The sequence below is a fragment of the Diabrotica virgifera genome, chromosome 4 (genome assembly GCF_917563875.1).
Source record: "Diabrotica virgifera virgifera chromosome 4, PGI_DIABVI_V3a".
NCBI classification, from domain to species: domain Eukaryota; kingdom Metazoa; phylum Arthropoda; class Insecta; order Coleoptera; family Chrysomelidae; genus Diabrotica; species Diabrotica virgifera.
The window spans coordinates 57,177,055-57,200,730 of NC_065446.1; the positions used below are offsets into that span (position 1 = coordinate 57,177,055).

Consider the following 23,676-nt stretch of genomic DNA (forward strand, 5'->3'; position numbering starts at 1 on the left):
GGATTTTGCACCAAAAACTTTGTAAAAAATACGGTGGGGTAGATAATAAAAACCCTACAAAACGATATAGTTCAGAGAAATGAGGAAAAAAAATATCCTGTTCGTGACACAACCCCCTCCAGGCCGAAACCAAATTTTTTGAGTAGTATGGACATCTATATTAATAACATATGTTTCCAGCAGCCGATTTTGATGATATACATACTTATAAACAAATGAAGATCAAAAAACGGTAAATTTTCGCTATTTTCGTCTATAACCAAAAAGTTAAGTATTTTAAAGAAATTTGAGTGTGAGAAACTCATAAACCGTATAAAAAACTCCAATATGGCGTTCGCTGAATATGTCTATCCTTATTGGTTGCTTGGAAAATTGCAAAATAAATCAAAAATTTTGAGTTTTTACAAATATTCATAACTTATGTAAAAATTAACTTAAAACGTTCTTATTACACGTAATGCTGAGACTTCTGGTGCTTAAATCATACCCTAAATTTCAAATCAATTGGTCAAATAGTTTAAATGTTTAAAAGGTATTTAATTTGTTTATCCCAAATTAATTTTTTTTTGCAACTCTATAAGTCAGAAAATGATGAAGTTACAGTAATACTTTGGATAGTTTATGAAAGAAGAAAATTTATACTATTAACTTAATTAAAAAAAAATAACAAGAAATAATTCTAAATACTGCAAACTTATTTTGCAAAAACATGTGAATTAAAAAAAAGGGGGGGCTAACTTCGTCCCTAAATGTCCTAGGACAATTGTTTTTCTTTCTAAATGTGTATAAAAATTCAGCCTTTCCAAATATGAAAAAATAATTTTTCTACGGGTAACGGTTAAAAAGTTATTCTAATTGTTTATAAGTAAGCAAAGAATCGACGTGTTTTTGCAAAATAATTTTACACTGTTTAAAATGACTTTTTGTCATTTTTTTTTATTAAGTCAATAGTATAAGTGTTCTTCTTCCATAAACTGTCAGAAGTCTTACTGTAACCTCATAATTTTCTGACTTGTAGTGTTGCAAAAAAATTGAATTTGGGATAAACAAATTAAATAACTTTTAAACCATCTGACCAATTGCTTTGAAATTTAAAATATAATTTAAGCACTAGAAGTCTCAGCAATTCGTGTAATAAGAAGGTTCTAAGTTAATTTTTACGTAGGATATGAATATTTATAAAAACTCAAAATTTATGATTTATTTTGCAATTTTCTAAGCAACCAATAAGGATAGACATATTCAGTGAACGTCATATTGAAATTTTTTAGACGAATTATGAGGTTCTTACTCTCAACTTTGTTTAAAATGCTTAACTTTTTGGTTATAGAAGAAAAAAACGAAAATTTACCGTTTTTTGATCTTCATTTGTTTATAACTATGTATATCATCAAAATCGGCTGCAGGAAACATATAGGTCAGGGGTGGCCAAACTGCGGCTTGCGAGCCACATGCGGCTCTTTGAAGGATTACTTGTGGCTCTCGATTGTACCCGAGTTATTTTTCAATTTTGTATTAGATATGATTTTAAAAAATTATTATCATTCCATAATATGTGTTTCAAAATGTCTTTTAATTTGACATGAAAGACTTTGTAACAAATTCTATTTCCATCCAAGATAAGAATGATATGACACATCGAAAACTGCGCTAACGAACATTACATAAGAGTGGCGCAATGTAAAAGTCAGTAATCAACCGAATCCAGACCGATTTTTGTATAACTCTTGCTACAGATGTAATTTGTAATTTGTATGAGGTACACATTTTGCATTTAAGGCTATGGGTACATAATTCGCAAATATTTTACGTGTATCCCTACTTTTTCTGTCTTTACACGGCAAATTACGTGTAGTAAAATTCACACTGGTATGGATATGTAAACATTACTAGAATGTCATTCTACTTGAAAATATCATCATTAATTTAAAGATATGGCTTTTGAATGTTCTTGGATAACTGTTATTTTTATAATTGCAAATTATTAATTCAGTTAATAAATGTGATAATTTTTTTCACTAACTAGGTATTCAGTGATTGTAATAATTTATTTGTACAACAAAAACTAATACTCAATCGAGAAAAGAGGAAAAGTGTTAAAGTGATTTTTTAATAATATATTGTTATGGAACGCTTACAATTTTGAACATCTTTAACAACAAAATACTTGGATCACAGAATATATTAACCTGATGTATTCTCTGCTTGGATATTCCACAAATAATACACAATAAATAACTTTTTATTAAGTTCACGTCTTAAATCAATTATTTATCAAATACACTATATATTAATAATATTTAATGAATAACTCAAAATATGCCCGATGCAATGTCAAATATTTAAAATTGTCACTGATTGTCAGTGTCTGACTGACAATATATGCTGACAATATTATATTCGGCTGAGTGCGTTGTAAGATAAAGATAGATTTGGAAAATATTACCACGGCATTGTGTTCATTTTTTTCGAATCCTGAAAAAACCAATAAATATTTTTGAAAAATTTAAACGCAGAATGAAAGACTAAATTGTTACCGAGGGCCGAAAGTCCCTTAGAATAAATAACAAGTTTATTTTGAATGAGATATTTGAAATTAAAAATCACACTAAATTTTTTCTTAGTTTTTCACCTCTGTACCTTATTAAAATAAACATTATAGAAGTTTTCAGGGACTTTCCGCCCTCACTAATAACGCAATCTTTCATTCTGCGTTTAAATTTATCAAAAATACTTATTAGTTTTCTCAGGATTCGAAAAAAATGAATCCCCATTTGAATAGCAATGCAGCCGAAAATACGTACCGATCCTCTTAAGTTATTTTACTCGACTTAGAAAAAAATTTTTACCATATTATACTAGAAAAACTTAACGAGTAGGTATCTAAAAAAGCCGGAAGGAATATTGACCGAACTCCAAAATAGATTTAAAGACTTAAAATATGTTAAATCGTCTCTTCATTTTTTTCCGAATTCATTTGAAATGAACATAGTTCATAAGGTGAATTTTTTATTATTACCAATATATGACCCAAACAACATCTGGAGAATTAAAATTAATAGAGACGCAAGAAGATCAAGCTCGAAAGTAAAACTATAAGTCGACGCCGAATACTGAATTTTGGAAATTTGTACCAGAATCCAAGAAGGTACCCTAAAAAAGAATGCTTGTCGAATTATTTCCATATTAGGAACAACGTACTTGTGTGGACCATTTTATTCCATTTTATAATTCGTGAAATCCTAACACCGATCAATATTACCTAACCAGCATCTAAAAGAATTACTGAGAAGTCACATAATATGTTAATATTATTAATCACCAAATTCTAAAGAATTATAAAAAGAAGGAAAACAAAAATGTAATTAAGTTTAAATATTTCGTAATTGTATTTCGGTTTTCAGTAAGTAAAAGTTCTGTTAAAAAAATTGTAAATAACTTCTATACATAGAGACTTTTTGAATAAGTATTTTATTGCGGCTCGCGAAAAACTTCAACTTGTGAAAAGTGGCTCGGACTATTAAGAAGCTAGGCCACCCCTGATATAGGTTATTAAATATAGATGTCCATAGTACTCAAAAAATTTGGTTTCGGCCTGGAGTGAGATGTGTCACGAGAAAAATCTTATTTCTCTGGACTAATAGAAAATAGAAGTGTCTACGATGATTAGAACCGAAGATATCTAAAAAAACTAATTTATTTTTTTGGGAGGTTATGGAGGAGGCTAGTATCTAAAAATTTTTTGGTCGAATACTTTTTGATGTAGAACAACATGGTATTTTTATTTTTGGAATATCACTGGGGCATTTTTCACTATTTTAACCGGCTCGGCTAGACCCTTTAGTTTTATTTAATCTTTTTTTTCTCTTCTTCTTTTTTTTTGTGTAGACATGACTCTGTCTGTTTTTCAATGTGCCTCCAGTAAGTTGTCATTCCATCTTTTTCGTGGTCTTCGAACTGATCTTCTTCCTATTGGGGAACCGTTTCTCGCCGTCCTTACTACTCTATTTGTTGTCATTCGGCTTATCTGGTCGTTTCATTCTACTCTTCGGTTTTTCACCCAGTGATTAATGTTGTCCATCTTGCATCTCCGTCGTATATCTGTACTTCTAGCTTTACCCCATAGTGTCTTACCATCGATTTTTCGAAGTGTTTTCATCTCTGCTGTTTCCTGTTTATAGCAATCTTTTTAGGGAAGATTTTTAAGAAAATTTAAAAATGTGCTCTATAATTTGATCTTATTTTTTTTTCAAAAATCATTCATTTTAAACTCGTCCAACTTTTTAAACATAGAAATAACACTATAGTAAAAGGTATTGTAGAAGGAAAACGATACATTTAAATTCTGGTGGATGAGGGGTTAAATCTACTTCTCATTTTTTCTTAAAATATATTAGTCGTCAATTTTTTTGTAGCATATCTCGGTTAGTTTGAATGTAATCGACATTTAATATTGCTCATTTTAAATATCTTTTTAAGCACTGCAAAAGGTATTGCAGCATTATACACCTAAAATCGACCGTTTCTTTGTTATTTCAAGTTGAATATATCGATTTAAGCATGCACAAAAAAAAAACAAACTCTCTTCACCTACCATATCATTTTTTGTAATATAACTAGAAAATTTAAAAAGGAACGAATATCTTTGTTTTTTTTATAAGCTACAAAAATGTTTTATGTCCAATTTTCAATCACGAAAAACTCAAAATATTGAGTTTGCAAAAAAAAAATTAAAGAACAGTTTTTGCTTAGAGTGGCCACTTCCGTAGTTATTTTGACCAAAAAATTTTCCGCCCCCTTAAAGGGTTGGGAACCCCACAATATAAAAGCGCCATAGTATATAGGGTATACTTTGTTTGTGGACCTATTCCCTACTTACTGTGAAAATATCAAGTAAATCTATGTAGTAGGATGGAATTCGGAGCCAAATACCCTCATTGACTGCCCGACTTATTAGATTTGCTGTTATAACCATGCATTTAGTATTTTTTGGGGAAATTAACATGTTAAATTTTCTAGCGTAGCGGTTATATAAAATTGGTGCAGCATACGTTGTAAATCATCTTCACTTTGAGAGATTAGTATTACGTCGTCTGCATAGCAGATTATTTTAAGTTGTTTTTCTCCCAGTTTTATTTAGTATACTACTTATTTAGTGTAATAAAAGTTTACTGAGCCAACAAATTTGGCTCCCAATTTTTTTAATTATTGTAATATTCATATTTGGCTCTTTGGCTAATAAGTTTGCCGTCCACTGTACTACACAAACAGCTCAAATTGTTTTTAACGTAAGATTATTACTTAATTCTTGTTTTCTATTTCTTTTTTTTTTTTTTATTTACATTGAATATTAATTTGTTTTGTTGTATATTTTGCAATAATTTTGCGATATATTTGATTTAAAATGAATTCAGAATTTTTGAAGTTATACTTTTTTAGTCACGTTGGGAGTAAATGTATATGTGCGCGAATTCATCCAAAGTCTTGGTCCTGGGCGCAGCTGAAACGTTATACGTGCTCTGATTGGGTAACTACAATGACCTGTCAATGATTGTTCAATATGTCGGTTATGGGTAAACAAATGTTGTGTATATTAGTTTTATTGTTGTGAGGACAGAGAAAAAAGCAAGTTTATAATTGTAGTGACTTTTTAAATAGTTTTTAAAAGCAACAGGTACGTAATTGTAAATGTTTCAGTATTGTACTAAAAAAATTACATAGGTACTTACCTATTTGGAAAATGTAAAATGTAACCTACCTGCTTTGATTTACATAATTTGATTACCAACAAAATTTCTACCAATCTCCATCCAATATATTGTGCTCTTACTCTATGTTTTGTTGTATTTTAATATTTTAATTCCACAAAAATTAAACTAATTTGATTAAATTCAGAACTGTCAAAGTTTAAAACGTTCAGTTGGTATATCTTCCCACATGACGGATGTGTGTAAGTGGTTAAGTTCTGAGGTGCATGGATTTTAAATCTATACCATCCTAATATACGCGGGTTCGTTCCCCAATGCAAATTTTTATTTTTTTTTTTTTATTTTTTTATACATTTTATGATTGTAAGTATAGTTATTATATATTTTTTTTTTCAGAAAATACGTATTTAGTTAAAATTTTTGCCAACAATTATTGTTCAGAAATTATTTCTTTCTGGCATTTTTCAATCTGTTTGTGTGTGTTTTATTCTTTTATTATTTTAATTTTTTGTATTGTTTTAATAAAATTTTTTGGAAAGTAGTAAGTATTAAAATTAGTTGAATAGATATTTAACTAAAATATAGATAAACTGTTTAAAGTATATTAATTTCGTTGAAATCATATAATAGAAGTATATAGCTTCTTACGTGCGTACAAAGTACACACACATTCTCTTTTTTTGTAATTTGGCAACAATGTCAACTTAGATATCTTATGTTAATGACGTACATCGGGATTTATACTGTACCAAAGATATAAATAGTCTATCACAATCACAGATTATTACCAAAATTTGCCTTAAAAACCACATGGCACATGGCACATGTTTACCTTTTCATATGTCAAATTCAAACGTATAACCTCAAAAAAAATCAGGAGGGTTGAAAATTTGTTTTTGATGAATGTTTAAAGTAAAACTTGATTTTAGTGTAAGAAGACGTATTAAGTAAGAATAAAAATTTTTAGAGTTTGTTGATTTATATAAATATGACTGAAGAAATGGAAAATTCGGATTCAGAACCCACTACCAGCATAGAAAAGAGCAAAAAGAAACCTAAAAGAGGGATTATTTATTTATCTACAATACCTCCATACATGAATGTGGCAAAAATTAGAGAATTTTTTAGTGATTTTGGACAAGTAGGAAGAATATATTTAGAATTGGCAGATAAAGGTTAGTAAAAATTCCTAAACATAAAAATATTTGAATTCTTCTTCTTAAGTGCCTAAGTGCCATCTCCGCGACGGAGGTCGGCAATCATCATAGCTATTCGGACTTTCGAGACGGCTGCTCTGAAAAGTTTATTTGATGTACATCTGTACTTCTCTTCTATAATATTCTGCGTCTCCCTATGCTTCGTTTTCCTTGAATCTTTTCCTGCATAATCAATTGGAGCAAATTGTATCTCTCTCCACATGTAATATGTCCTAGATATTCTAATTTTCTTGTTTTGGTGGTATTTAAGATTTTCATGATTCATCTATCTCAGAACCTCTTTGTTTGTGACATGTTCTGTCCAGGATATTTTCAGAATTCTTCTATACACCCACAGCTAGAATGATTCTAGTTTTTTCATTGATGCCTCATTCAAGGTCCAAGCTTCCATTCCATAATACAGAGTCGAGAAAATGTAGCACCTAGCCAACCTAACTCTTTGGTTCCGTATATGAAGAAATTCTCATTATTTCTTTGAGTTTTTGATATTCTCATAAATTTTGTCTTCTTGATGTTCATTACTAGACCTTAATCTTGTCCAAACTCCGCTAGTCTGGTCACCAGCCTCGTAAGATCCCCAATATTTTCAGCTAAGATTACAGTGTCATCTGCATATCTAATGTTGTTAATGGGAATGTTGTATTGACCAAATTTATTTTACAGAATTGAAATCAAAAGATAAAGACAAGCCAAAAAAGAAACGAAAAGTAGCAAAAAAATTCTCAGAAGGTTGGGTAGAATTTGAAAGAAAGTATATAGCCAAACAAGTAGCTGCTCTTCTTAATAATACACAGGTTAGCAATAGGAAAAAATCTAAACAGTATGACTGTATGTGGAATATTAAATATTTATCGAATTTTAAATGGACACACTTACATGAAAGGTTGGTACTTACTAATAATACAGTATACTCTCTCTATAACGAACATGGGTATTACGAGGTTTCGCTTATACCGAGGTATATTAGGTGTCCCATGTCTATTGAACTACAGTAGAACCCCAATAATCCAAACGTTTAGCAAATCAGAAGCAATGAAAAGTGAAAAAAATTTAATAATTCAAGACAAAAACTTAAAAACATGTTTATTATACAGAGTAAAACGAGAAAATTGAACAATGTAGGATTAATAGGAGTTTGACATTTAAAATTTCTTAAAATTAATAGGTACTTTATTCGTAGTGCTTATAACAGTTAAACAGAAACTTACGTCGATTCTCTTGTAGTCAACTTGAGTCCAAAAATATTGTCCACACTCTTGTGAGAATGTTTGCAGCCCCAATGCATATTCTTAAAGAATTCAGTCACTTTCTTCTGATGCATGGAGTACATTACATTGACCGGTAACGCAGCTCAGTCCTGCTCCACGTAACGTAGAGCCACATCCAGAGCTTTAGTGACATCTGTGTATGACACTCGATCTGACAGAGAAACTTCTTCCTCGCTTTCTTCATCTTCATTAGGATTGCCTTGAGGTTGAATTAAGTTTACAATATCTTCATTCATAACTTTTTGGTGCTCATTGTCGCCAGCTTCAATCCATTCTGTAAGTTGTACGACTTCTAGGAGGTCATCTTGTAATGGAACTTGGAAAATGAGAGAGTGAGGCAGGTGCAGTGACTCAGAATCAATGACAATGAAAGCTTTGAATTATTAGTTATTCTAACTTTTGAATAATCGTAACTTTTCGGAATCCGAAGAGGCTATATCCTCCATTAGTTCGGATTTGTGGGGTTCTACTATATAACCCTCTATAATGACGCATATTTGGTTGGTTCCATGACATCTCGTAATGTGACAGTTTGTAACTATACAAATTCGTAACGTCCAAATTGAATTATTCTGTTTATTTTTGTTAACGTGGAAACTAACTGTTATTAAGGATAATAAATAAAATTATGTTTATTAATCTAACGAATCAGTATCAGGATAAACATTTTCAAAATTATAATCTTTTCTTTACAAAATGTTTACTTAGAAAGTTGGGAATGTCTAAATATGGTTGTCGGCTTAAAGATTTCACGAATTACTTCATTATTCCTTTGTCTAGGTGTATGCAAATTTAAGGAACAATAAGAGGAATGGATAAACTTTTAAAAACATTGTTAAAAGTTTGTATGTGTTTAAATATTTGTTTATGTTTGAAGACTTTTAACATATTCTGAAATACGACATATAAAATGTGTTTAACATGATTATCCCGGTACTGATTCGTTAAATGGATAAACATATTTGCAATTATAACTGTAATAACAGTTAGTTTCCACGTTAATAAAAATAAACAGAATAATTCAATTTTGATGTTACGAATTGTCCGTTACGTTACGAGAGAAATGATATCGAAAAACATGTTTCTTTATTTGTTTTTGGTGCGGTGATGGCTGTAAATAAATGCCCCCAGCTGCCTGTATACAGAAATGCCAAAAATCTGTGTGCTTATCGGTGCCAGTGATGTAATAAACTCCACCTCCTGTCAATTTCTTCCTATTTATCCACCGACTCTTTTTCAAAAGCGCCATTCAAACAATATTTAGCATCTTATTATGCTAGGAATGGCTTCACTATAGGAAGTTAATGTGTTAAAAAACTACATATTCATATGTATGCACAATATTACACTTGTCTGATATAACGAGATCGGCTTATAACAAGGTAAATAGTCTGCCATTTCAGTTCTCATTATAGAGTGAGTCTACTGTATATATTTTTTTTGTCTTCTAACAAATAAAAAAATCTGCATGTTCATTTGAACAGTTGCTCAAGCTCTCTTGTTTCTGAAAATAAACTTTTACAATGTACAAAAAGTTCCAATGTAGTTGGTGTATGTGTTAATTAAAATAATAACAACATCCAAAGGGATTACAATTTTTCAAAACGGTTTCGAAACAAACTTTTAATGAACTTATTTAATTTGATCTTACTATAAAAAAGTTAATATAAATCATCTAATAATTTAACAGATTAATTCTAAGTAAAGAAGAATACTACTTAAGAATACGCTACTTCCATATTTTTTGTTTCCTTTCCTGTGAGTTGCCAACGCTCTGCCACATAAGTTAGAATAGGTTTCACAATTATTGTTCGGTAGATTGTTAATTTTGTATTCAGCTTCAGCTTTTTAGACCATAGGAGACCATTTAAAATACGAGTTGCTTTCCTTCCTTGCTGTATCCTATGCTGTATGTCTCTTTTTGTAGTTCCTTTTTCTGATATTATGCTTCCTAAATATCTATATTCCTTACATTTTCTTATATTTCTTAACTCTAATTCCGAATCTTCGATTTCCTCTCCTATTCTCAAATATTCCGTTTTCTCCATGTTCATACATAAGCCCCCTTTTTCATATTCGGTTTGTAATTTTCTTAGCAAATAATCCAGATCATGTTCATCGTTGGCAAGAATTACTTGGTCATAAGCAAACAACTAAGTTGTTAACATAATCTCCATTATAATGGCAAAAACATGAAATACATAGGTATGCACAGTACATCTACACATAGATACAGTTGTATACACTATTGTTTATTTCTTGGTAAAAAACTCAGTCAAAGTGAAAACTTGTTTGTTTTAGTTTTGTCTGATGAAAATCAGTCCAGGTTAGCCAGACTACCGGGTTATCGGCGGCCGACTTATCGGGTATGAGAGCAGTAGATATTTTTGGTTTTTTTGAAAGCCTGTTTCTATGTAGTTAGTCAGTTCTAGGTCTTGGTTTCAGCAGCTGTAATTTGGTCGAAATCCTGTTTGTTCAACCGATATATCTTGGAGTATTGTTTGCCTAATTGTATTGTATAGCATTCTTTCAAAAAGTCTGAAGACCATACTTATAAGTTCAATTGGATGATCACCTCATTGAAACTTTTTCATCATCAACCTATCCAGCATTGTGCTTATATATTTTATTTGCAATTATACATCTTCATTAAGTAGGGTGAAGTAATTATTTTTCTTTTTGTTATTAATCATCATCACGTAGCGCTACTTCAATCGCTTTTCAACATTCGAACGAGACAGTCATTATCGGCTCTCCGTTATCAATTGCAAAAACTTGATTTCGATAATAGGTGTCTTAAATTAGAAACAAAACCATCGTTTTAAATTAATTTATCGTTCTTTAATGTGAAAGTGATTTAGAACGTAAAAATAAAACCTAATGATAGTTTAATTGTTTGTACAAATCAACAAAACAGTGTTATTTGACTTATAGTCCAGGAACTAAAAACTATTTTGCGACATGAATCTACGAGACCAAGTAACCTAGGAAATTGTCGTAAAATGGAAAATCAAATGCAGCACACGATCTACCAAAACGTTCCAGGTGCCAACACTCCATTGATCTACAGTCAAATACCAGGGCAAATGCCATGCTTCTCTCAAGGTATGTTAGCAACAAACACAGCCTATCCTACAATCCCACTATAATTATCCCAACCTTTAAATAATTATCAACAACAATCTAACCCAATTATAGCACCTGAATCAATACAACCCAGCACTTCAAAAGATCAAGAAGTATGGGAGACAGTACAGTACAAAAAGCGTCTACGAAACAATGAAAGTCCTGACAATCGAATTAAAAAGCAAGCAGTGCTAACAGACTATTGGCTAAAAAACCAGCTGCGACAGAAAACAGATTCTCAGCTCTGGACAAAGAGCCGGAAGAAGAGGCTAACAAAGAGCCTGAAGAAGAAGCTAAAAAAGAGCCGGAAGAAGAAGCTAATAGCGGAACAACTGGCAGAGAATCGAGGAGGCCTCCTCCCATATTCATTCAACATGTAACATTTATCAAACCTCTGCAAGATTTACTAGACAAAACAGCATCCAAACAGTACACCTTAATAAGCCTGAATAACAATCAAGTTAAAGTACAGCTAGACACAACAGAACATTACAAAGAAACTGTTAAAGCACTAACCGAAAAAAAAACGCAGTTTCACACTTATCAGCTAAAACAAAACCGAGGATTCCGAGTCATGGTTAGAAACCTGCACCCCTCTACTGATCTGGAAGACATAAAAAAGGTATTCACAGAGCTCGGACACTCAGTCATAAATATCTCGAACATAAGACAAAGGGGCACGAAAGAATGCCTTCCTCTGTCTAGTATCGAACTTGAAACAAATTTAAATAATAAAGAGGTGTACCAAATAACTAAAATACTTAACACCGTAGTTAAAGTAGAACCTCCTCACCCGAAAAGAGAGATACCACAATGTCAAAGATGCCAGCACTTTGGACATACTCGTCAATACCGTCATAGAAGCCCCCGTTGTGTCAAATGCACAGGCGCTCACTCAACCAAAGAATGTTCAAGAAAAATAAGAAATAATGAAGTCCAATGCGTAAACTGCGAAGAAAATCACCCTGCAAACTACAGAGGTTGCTCAGTTTACAAAGAATTACAAAAAAGTAAATTTACACCATTACACGCAAAAGCATCACAGAGACCAACAAATGATACAATTCAACAAAATCCACAACAAACACTCAGCTATGCTCAAGTTGCAGGAGCAACAAATTCCAATACCCAACAATTTAACCCACCTCAACAACAACAAGGTTTACCACCTATGTCATTTCAACCAACAAACAACTTAGAACAGGTCGTCTCAAAACTGATGGAGAGAATGGACAAAATGTTCGACATCCTAATGACACTGGTCACAAAGTTTAGCCTTCAACACTAATCTATCTAGCCTATCTAGTTTAGATACAGCAAAATCGTTTCTATATAATAATTATGTCGATATTAATAGCTGTGATATTAGTGAAGTAGATGTATATAATAGCATAGAAAAAATAAACCTTAATCTAAAATGCGGCCCTGATAATATTTCACCCATTTTTGTTTATAATTGTAGATTCATCCTTTCTCAGGTTTTATGTAAAGTTTTTAATTTGTCGTTGTCTCAAGGTGTTTTTCCTGATAAATGGAAAGATAGTTATGTTACCCCGATACACAAAAATAACGATAAGAAATCTATTGAGAACTACAGAGCAGTTTCAAAAATCTCTATTTTTGCTAAAATCTTTGAAATGTTAATAACTGAAAAAATATATCCAAAAATAAAATCCATACTAATAAATGAACAACATGGTTTTATGTCAGGTAGATCTACATCTACAAACCTACTTGTATTGGAGGAATTCATTTTAGAGGCCTTGGAGAGCCGGTGGCAGGTTGATGTGATCTACACCGATTTCTCCAAGGCATTTGACAGAGTGAATAAGGATATATTAGTTAAAAAATTATCTGCATTAGGAATTCATGGATCATTATTATCATGGCTTGAAAGTTACTTAACAAATAGAAGACAATTTGTCAAAATTCATGATTGCTTATCATCAGAAATTAAAGTCTTATCAGGAGTTCCTCAAGGAAGTCATCTCTCTCCAATGCTTTTTAATTGTTTTGTCAACGATGTTTTAAACTGTTTTTCCGATTGTAAAATATTACTGTATGCTGATGATTTAAAGATATTTAGGGTAGTTAAAGATGTAAATGACTGTCTTCTAATACAAGAGAATCTTGATAATTTTTTCAGGTGGTGTTGTGACAATAAACTAAATTTAAATATTGATAAATGTAAAATAATGAGATATCACAGAATCTTACAACCTACACTCTTTAACTATTCTATTGACAACAAAAACTTAGAAATTTTAACATCCATTAAAGATTTAGGCATTATTTTTGACTCATCTTTGAGTTTTACTAAGCACTTTGAGTTTGTTGTTAATAGAGCTTTGAAGATGCTTGGTTTTGTAAAACGTAGTCTTTCTGATTTTAATATAAATTGTCTTAAATATGTCTATTGTGCATTAGTTAGATCAATATTAGAATATTCAAGCTGCATATGGACACCCTATTACAGATGCCACATCGATAATATAGAGAAAGTCCAAAAAGAATTTCTAAGATTCATTGCATATAAACTAAATATACCATCTGAAAACATCAATTATAGTGAAATTCTCAACTTATTAGATTTATCATCACTGTAAAATAGAAGATCATTTCTTGATTTAGTTTTCTTATATAAGATTGTTAATGGATTGGTTGATTGCTCAACACTTCTTGAGAAGATAAAATATAGAGTTCCTCAATGTAATACTCGTAGTAAAGAACTATTTTTTGTAGACTTTCATTGCACCAATTATGCACAGAACAAAGCAATTGGAAGAATGTCTAAGGGGGCCAATAATATCGATATTGACTTTTTTGACTGTTCATTGCCTAGTTTTAAGAAAAAATTGAAAAAAAATAAAATGCTAAATTGTATTTAATATATATATATATATATATATATATATATATATATATATTTTTGATTTTTCAGTCTTTATATAGTGATATTGTTCTATATTTTAATATGTATTTATGATTGTGATACTACCTATACCTATTGTGATATGTGGTATCTTTGTAAATGGTATTTTTGGCCGTAAATAAACTATTTATTTTATTTTATTTATTTATTTTAACACTGAACTAAAAATTGATACATGGAACGCCAATGGTCTGACTAATCATAGTCTGGAAGTCAAAGTCTTTATTTCAGAGCATGATCTGGACGTTATGTTAATATCTGAAGCACATATGACAGACAAAAGCTACTTCAATATACCCAAATTTTCAACATATATAACTCAACACCCTCTAGGAAGAGCCCATGGAGGCACTGCTATAATTATAAAAACAGCATTAGACACCATGAAATAATCAAGCATAGTGAAGTAAACTTACAAACCACATCTCAATAACTGATTGGAATAGTCAGCTTATACTATCTGCAGTTTACTGTCCACCAAATAAAATTATTAAAGAAAAACACTTCATGGCATACTTTAACAAGCTCGGAAATCGCTTCATAGCTGTTGGTGAATATAATGCTAAACACCTTCATTGGGGATCAAGACTCATAACCTCTCGATGTAGAGAATTATTAAAAAGTGTCCTAAACAATAATTTACTAACGGCATCCACGGGTCAACCGACGTACTGGCCAACCGACACACGAAAAGTCCCTGATCTCATCGACTTCTGTATTGTCAAAAGTATCTCTCTAAACTACTTGAAAGTTCAACCTTTGTTCGATCTCTCATCTGATCACTCTCCCTTCATTATTACCCTAAGTACACAGGTGCACCACATCACAAAACCACTAGTTTTATCCAACAGCCGGACAAACTGGAATACCTTCAGAGATATAATAAAAAACGCTGGACGGAAGGGCCGCCCGAGAACTTTATCGTACCGATCTATTATCGTTATGGTACTAGATACTGGAATTCTATAAAAATAACAAAGTTACTCGTTATTTTGATATTTTAGAAACACCTACTGTACTTAAAAGTATTTTATGGTTCTACGCATCATTAATTCCTGCATTTGAGAAAATGTTCGATGCCATATTTCGGGGACACACTATAGATGTGTAGATTATTGCATAAATCAATAGAATATTATAGTCATACTTTCATTTCAAATTAGTTCATTTTTCTGAGAAATTAATAGTTTACAATATTTGCATTTCATTCTATTTCGATTACGCCAGTCAATGCGCGAGATTAAGAACAAGATATTATCTCCAAATTCTATCCTACTGCATGGATTTTAATGAAATTTTGGGAGTAGCCCAATCTCCTAATTCAAAGTCTATCCTATATACTATGGCGCTTTTATCATGGGGGAAGTTCCCACCACTTCTCAGGGGTGAAATATTTTTATTTTCGAATTACATGGAGAAAAAGGAAGATTTTTAAGAAAATTTAAAAATTCATTCTATAATTTGATCACATTTTTTACAAAAACCATTCATTTTAAACCCGTTCAACATTTTGAAAGTAGAAATAACACTATATATATATATTAAAAGGTATTGTAGAAGGAAAACAATGCATTTAAATTATGGTAGATGGGGAGTTAAATGTATATACTTTTCATTTTTCCTTAAAAGTACATTAGTCATATATTTTTTTGCACCATATCTCGCTTAGTTTGTAAGTAACCGACATTTAACGGTGCTCGTTTTAAAGGCCTTTTCAAACACTACAAAAGGTGTTGGTAGCATTATACACCTAAAACCTACCGTTCCTCTGTTATTTCAAGTTGAATACACCAATTTGAGCATGCACCAAAAAACAAAGTATTTTCACCTACCATATCTCTTTTTGTATTATAAATAGAAAATTTACGAAGGAACGAATCTCTTTATTATTTATAATCTAAAAAATGTTTTATATAGTGTTTTTAGTTAGATGCATAGTTTTTAAGGTATTCACAAAAAATCCGTCCGAAAAGGTGTCATTTTTCAATGAAAATGGCCAATTTTCAACTACGCATAACTCAAATAGTATTGAGTTCCAAAAAAAAAGTATAGGCCAGTTTTTGCTTAGAAATAGGTTCTTTAGCCACTTTCCTGCTTATTTTGACCAACAAATTTTCCACCCCCTTGAAGAAGTGGGAACCGCCCCAAGATAAAAGCGCCATAGTATATAGGGTAGATTTTGTTTCTTGAGCTATTCCCTACTTACTGTGAAAATATCAAGTACAGTGGAACCCCGTTAACTCGGATTAATTGGGACCGCGGCCGATCCGGGTTATCGAAAATCCGGGTTAGCCGGAGAAAATGGTAAAAATTAATAAAATATGGTATGCTTACAGATAAACTCCGTTATAATTGTCACACAGACACTGGTAAACCACGTTCGCATTCCACACAAAACCACACATACAAAGCGTCGTCAAAAGTCTCATTCGTAGCTTTATTAGCTTTGCACCGATTAAACTGTCTTTTGTTATCATTTTGAAAAAAAAATTCTTCGATTTTAGTTCTATTTTTCTTCCAATCCGATACTGTAGATGTACCGACACCATAATATAATGCTGCAAGATTCACCTTTATCAATTCTACTTAATGCTTCTAGTTTCTTTTCCATTGCCACTACAACATTTTTACGTTTTGTTGCTCTTATAGACAAAAGACACGCAAACGCAAAATCTGAATAAATTTACGAACGATTACAAAACGGAAGCGAACAATAATACGACTTTACTACACATAATACCGTCTCTGATGTTATGTTATTTAATAAAAGTGATGACTAAGACCATTGTTAAAAAAAGAATTTTAATAGTCTTTTCTAAACAATGCTAACACAGACAGTTTCAAAAAAATAAAGGATAATACAGGTGCATGTTGTTTTCGACAATGAATGTGGTGTACCATGAGTCATTTTTACTATGTTATATGTAGTTCAATCCGGTTCCATTATCTCTCAAATATTATATTACATAGAGTTGGTACAAAACCTCGTGAACCTTGAAAATGCGTATGTATAACCGAAATAAAATCAAGCCAAAAACATACGACTATTTTATTTGCTGCGAATTGCGCGACAGGGTCCCATCTGCACCCTGATATTTTCAGTAATGTCGGATTCATCAATCGTTTCGTTCGTATATTGACGTCACCAAATGAATGAATTAGGTTCACGAGATTTTGTAACAGCAATACATTTTTATTGTTGAAATGTTTGTCTGATAAAAATCGGTCCGGGTTAGCCGGAGTTCCGGGTTATCGGGGGCCGACTTATCGGGGTTCCACTGTACATCAATGTAGTAGGATGGAATTCGGAGCCAAATACCCTCATTGACTGCCCTACAATAATGCTCTGCTATGAACGCGTGAGAGAGGACACACATAAGATTGTAGCAAAATTTCTATTTACCGTAACTTTTCGAGTTTTTGAGCTACAGCAATGAATTTTATGTCATTGGAAAGGTAATTTTGCATTCTTTCAAAATATGTTAAAATATACAGGGCGTATCTAAAAAAATTAAGATTTTTTATTCATTTCCGGTTCAACCAGAAGCCATATTTTTGGTAAAATTTATTGTGATAATAGATAATAAAGTACCATATATGTTTGCAAAATTTCAAATTTTAGTTTCTATTAAGAAGGAAGTTACGGGCACTCGAATATTTTTTTATAAAAAATTCATAACTCCCCTCCTATGGGGAGTTAAGATATATGACTAATGTCATTCAATTTACTAATAGGATATCAAAGATATATCAAAAAATAAAAAAATTCCTTGGAGCCATTTTTGAGAAAATCTAGTTCAAATTTATGTCAAAATGTGACCCCTTAAATATAGGCAACCCGTAACTTTTTCTGAAAAACGATAACATCCTTCTTATAGCCCCATCTTTAGACTATATAACGACTTTTTCAAATTAAACTTATCTTCAACAAGTTTTTAGATAGATAGGGAAATGTGTCGGGTGGGCGGTCGGCCATTTTGGCCGCCATTTTGAATTTGGAAATGTCAAATTCCGTATTTTTATTTACCTATCGATGAGCTTACTTTGAGTTGAATTTCATTCATTTCGGTCAAAATTTGCAAAAATGGGCCCAAAATAACCCCCCTATTTCGGCCCCCCTTTGAGAGGTTTTTTTTAAAAGCTTAGTTTCTCGACAAAATTCTCTTAAACTTACTCATACCGAATTTCATCAAAATCGGTCCAGTAGTTTTTGCTGGGCGGTGGCGACATACGTACGTACGTACATACTTCCGACATGTTTTTTTTATTTGCTTTTTAGTCTCAGGGGGACTCAAAACGTCGAAAAAAAGTGAAATCTGAAAAAAAAATTTTTTGCACGATCCTATAACTTTATCTATTATACTATACTACGTATATAGTACGATAAAGTAAAATAGTATAAATTTAAACCTACCACTAAAATTGAGCAAGATATAGAAGAAGCAGTCAAACATCTAACTGTAAAAATTCAACAAGCCGCATGGGAAGCTTCACCTGATATATCATAATATGCTAAGAGACGGGGCTCATACCCGCTCTATAAAAAACCATGATATACGAGAAAAGACAATTAAGAAAAAGATGGCAGACCACCCGTGCTCCAGATGACAAAACCAAATACAACAGAGCAACCCGTCAATTAAAAAAGGGCCTACAGGAACACAAAGAACAAGAAATAAACTATTTTCTAGATAAACTGTCTAGCTCTGAAGAAAAGAACTACTAGTTATGGAAATTGTCTAAAAAACTCAAAACACAATCACAAACTAAAGCACCGATAAGAAAAAATGATGGCACCTGGTCTCGAAGTGACGAAGAGAGGGCTAACACCTTCGCTGAACATCTGCAGTCCCTTTTCCAATCGCACAAGAGAGAGGTTCCACAGAACGAAGAGAAAATTACAGATATAGCAGATGAACCCTACCAGATGTGTCTTTCCACCAGAAAAGTTAAAATTACCGAAATTGAAGAAGTAATCAAAAACTTACATACAAAAAAAAAGCACCTGGATACGACCTGATAACAGGACTAATTCTCAAAGAATTACCTCTAGAAGCAATAAAGCTACTAATGTACATATACAATGCTGTCCTAAGATTGTGCTACTTCCCCTCATAATGGAAGGTAGCACAAATCATTCTAATTCATAAACCCTACAAAGACACAACCCAACCTTCATCCTATCGTCCTATTAGCCTTCTGCCTTTACCCTCCAAAGTGTTTAAGAGGCTTCTCCTGAAAAGAATAGACACTGTCATTACAGAAAAAAACCTAATACCTCATTACCAATTCGGATTTCGACAACAACATGGCACAATCGAACAGGTCCATAGGGTAGTCAGAACCGCAAGAGATGCACTCGAGAACAAGAAATATTGTACAGCAGCCTTCCTGGATGTCTCCCAAGCCTTCGACAAGGTATGGCATAAAGGTCTAATATCAAAACTTAAAAGACAATTGCCTCATCCAATCTGCATGTTCCTACAATCATACCTCACCGGCAGATAGGGGAGGCCCTCACTACTCTACATCCCATCCACTCTGGCGTACCCCAAGGAAGTGTCCTTGAACCCACACTGTACCTCCTGTTCACAGCAGATATACCAACTTCAGATCGTACAACAATTGCAACATATGCTGATGACACTGTCCTAATGGCTTGCCACGAAAATTCGACCCTAGCTTCACAGATACTACAAAGTCACTTAAATAGACTTGAAATATGGTTTAAACTGTGGAGAGTCAAAGTTAATAGCTCCAAGTCAACACACTACATTTACACTAAAGAGGATCAATCCAGCTGTAACCTTTAACAACACACCACTGCCAATAAGAAGTGACTTCAAATACTTGGGGATTTACCTAGCAACCTAGCTTGCCTAACATGGCAAAAGCATATTTGGAACAAACGACTGCAACTAGGACTCGTTTATAGAAAGATGTACTGGTTCATGAAACAAAAACCACGCTTAAGTCTAGACAATAAACTTCTGATCTACAAATGTGTACTGAAACCCATCTGGACGTATGGCATCCAAATCTGAGGAACTGCCAGTGAAACAAATTTACTCAAGATACAAGCTCCTTGGTACATTTCCAACGATAATATACATAGGGATCTCCAAGTCCAAACCGTCAAAGAAGAAATTGTTTCTCTGTGCTCCAAGTACCACAATAGACTACAGGTTCACCCAAACATATTGGTCACCAATCTCCCTACAGAACAGAAGACTAAAAAGAACAGACACTCTTGACCTCAACACTAACTAATCATTCCCACTTATTACTATCGTACTATTCAAATTAATTCAATTAATTTATTAATAACTGTACTAATTCAATCATTATTGTACTCTCTTGGGTATTCACCACTGGGTGAATACTGACTGTGTCACACTCTTAACACTCATATGTATTGTTTATTATTTTTTATAAAATAGATTGCAATAAAATGGATGTCAAAAAAAAACGTAGCGCTACAGCCCTGCGTGGGTCTTGGCTGACTGTACAACTTTTTTCCAATTTGTTCGGTCTTCCATCAACCTAGGGTCAAATGGGATGTTCATTTTCCGGAGATCTGCTTGGATGTTATCTCTCCATCGCGTTCTGGTACGTCTGAGTGGTCTTTTGCCTGTAGGAATCTCTGTGAACGTGGCCTTCCCATCTTAGTCGCTGTAATTTAATGTCTTGGACATTATCGGCGTCATTGTAGAGTGCTTTTAATTCGATATTGGTTCTGATCCTATACTGGTTTGTGGTGAGGTCCGAAAATTTTTCTTAGTATTTTTCGTTCAAAACGTCTGAGCTTTTCTTTGTTTGCTTTGGTCATGGTCCACGTTTCGCATCCATATGTTAGTACAGGTCTGCCGATGGATTTATAGATTTCGATCTTTGAACTTCTTGTAAGATTTTTTGATTTTATAAGCTTATCCAGTGCGAATAGAGAACGATTTGCCGTATGGATTCTGTCTTTTATTTCTTCAGTAACATCGTTGTCAGCTGTGATTACGGCACCCATATACATAAAACGTTGTACTCTTTCGAAATTGAAGGTGTTGAACGTCACAGTTTGTCCTATTCTGTCTCTTCGTGTAGTTATATTTATACACATATAGTTCGTATTCTCTTTATTAATCTTCAGCCCTACTTCACTTGTTGCTCCTTCCACCTTGTTGAAAATATCTTTTATGGATAGGATGGAGTCTCCAACGACATCAATGTCATCTGCGTATGCTAGTAATAGCTTGGGACCGTGAATCTATAGCAATTCTGTTTTTTGTTTTTTTTGTGTTTTTTATTATTAATGTAATTATAATATAATTTACAGATTGGCATATGAAAAAGCAGCAAGAAGACAGAAACTGAGGGCAGAAATACAATTAGCCAAAAAGAAGAGCAACTTCTTTGCATCAAATGTTGAAAAAACTAAAAAGAATAAAACAGTAGTGAATAAAGAATTTGAAAATATTGAAGAAAAGGTTGCAGAACAGATGGATGCTGAAGAAGATAAGGAAAAGAGTGATGATAGGAAAGAATTTTTACAATCTCTTTTTTAATATTGGTGTTAATAAACATGATTCATAAACGTTTTCTTTTTGTCTTCTTTTATTTAAATATCAAATAATTTTGTAATTTCATACTAGGTTCAATAAGCAGTTTTTATGTTGTAGAATAAGTAAATTTTTTTAAGATAAGAATGAAATGACGCCACACAGTGGTCAGGTGCGTCGTTGTCAAACTATCTTTTCATTTCCGATATTCTTCTATAACACACTTATAGGTAATCTAACTTTTCGTTTTCTTCTTTAAAAAACAATTTTCTGAGCACAACTTCCTAAATATGTAGGCATTTTTGAAAATTTACAAAGGTTTATTAGTTTTCAAAAGAACTTTTTTAGTTTAATATGCAGCAAAAATTGAAATGACAAAGTAAATAATCAACACGACCTAACCTCCAATTCACACAAACACAATACCTAACAAAAAGCCGCGAGAAATGCACTGGCAATACTGCAATATTTTGCCAACTGATAAGTTATTAGATTATATCTGAATCTATGCATAGGGAGTTTGCCATAGGGTTGGACATTAAAAGTTACTAAGCTTTGTTTTTAAACCAAGAGGAGTAAACTAAAAAGACAGATCCACACCCAAGAAAGTTACTAGAAATATCACCAAAGAATATATATAGCTCCTAGAAGAAGCTTTTATACGAAACAGATGGTCACGTTTATAAGCACGTAGTCCGTAGTCGCTGTCAGGTCTATGCAACTCCATGGCACCTACTCAGTTGGAACGCAAAATCCTATGCTAAAACGTCACAGGGCCGTATCTTTCTATAAGAGTATATATTCGTTGATATCACCAAATACATCTTTTTTGGTTGATCATATCGGCCTTTGATGGTAATCCATAAATATTATATTAACACGTCGCTAAAGAGTCCCAAAACAACTGTTTTTTTTATATAAAAACAGACTAGCAATCCAAAAACTAAAGGAATAACGCAGAAAATACAAGAAAAGGAATGTGTGTACCTACTTTGTACGCACGTAAGAAGTTATACTTCTATTATGATTTCAACGAAATTAATATACTTTAAACAGTTTATTTATATTTTATTTAAATATTAAACTAATTTTAATATGTAGGGGAGACCGGGGCAGAACGGGAAATGCATCGGTGAGCATAACTTGTCATCATAATATCGGCAATAGCCCCATTCGAACGAACGTGGGTTGACTCACTTCAGTCATTAGAAAGAAACTTCTAGTCACGTAGTGTGCTTCTTTACAGATATAAAATCCGTTTTGTTTTGTTAAAAATTTTGGTGATATTTATAGAAGTGCTATAAGGTGAGTAAGCAAGTTTACTCACGTTTTTCATTCAAATATGATAGATATGTTACTGAATTTTAATATTGCGTTCTTTAAACCGTTTTATATCTTTTACGTTAGAAATTACTAATTTTATTTGAAATTATGTCTGTTGGGGCAAAGCGGACGGGGCAAGACGGGATATTATCCCATCTTGCCCCGCTCTCCTAAATTGCCACTACTTTACAGCATGTAAACTTTGTAAGAAGAATCTGACTAAAACTGAAACTAATAAAAAAAATCAAAGAAAACTAAAGAAGAAAACCAGATGGACACTGACTCATCAGAAGATGATGAAGATTGTGGTTGATTCTACTGTGGATACTTATATTTGCAGTCAACTGAAAGATGGGTAGTGTGTAGTGTCTGTCATGGGCTCATAATTCCTGCGCAGGTGTTGAGGATGAAGACGAAGTTGCTCATATTTAAGAACTCTACCAGCCTGACTAAAATACATTCCCATTTTGCCCCGTAAGTTAAGTTCTTTATAACCAAATAAATAAACAATTTGGATTATAAATAAAGTAAGTTATATGAAGTTTAATAGCA

General features: G+C 32.5%; 1 protein-coding gene across 1 annotated transcript; it reads left to right on the forward strand.

The window, feature by feature from the left end:
* Positions 1–6,542: 6,542 nt before the first annotated feature.
* LOC114331781 (activator of basal transcription 1) lies at positions 6,543–21,840 on the forward strand. Its single transcript, XM_028281436.2, has 3 exons — positions 6,543–6,883; positions 7,589–7,808; positions 21,579–21,840. The coding sequence occupies exons 1-3, from the start codon at positions 6,697–6,699 to the stop codon at positions 21,805–21,807; spliced, it is 636 nt and encodes a 211-aa protein (XP_028137237.2). The 5' UTR covers positions 6,543–6,696; the 3' UTR covers positions 21,808–21,840.
* Positions 21,841–23,676: the final 1,836 nt, after the last annotated feature.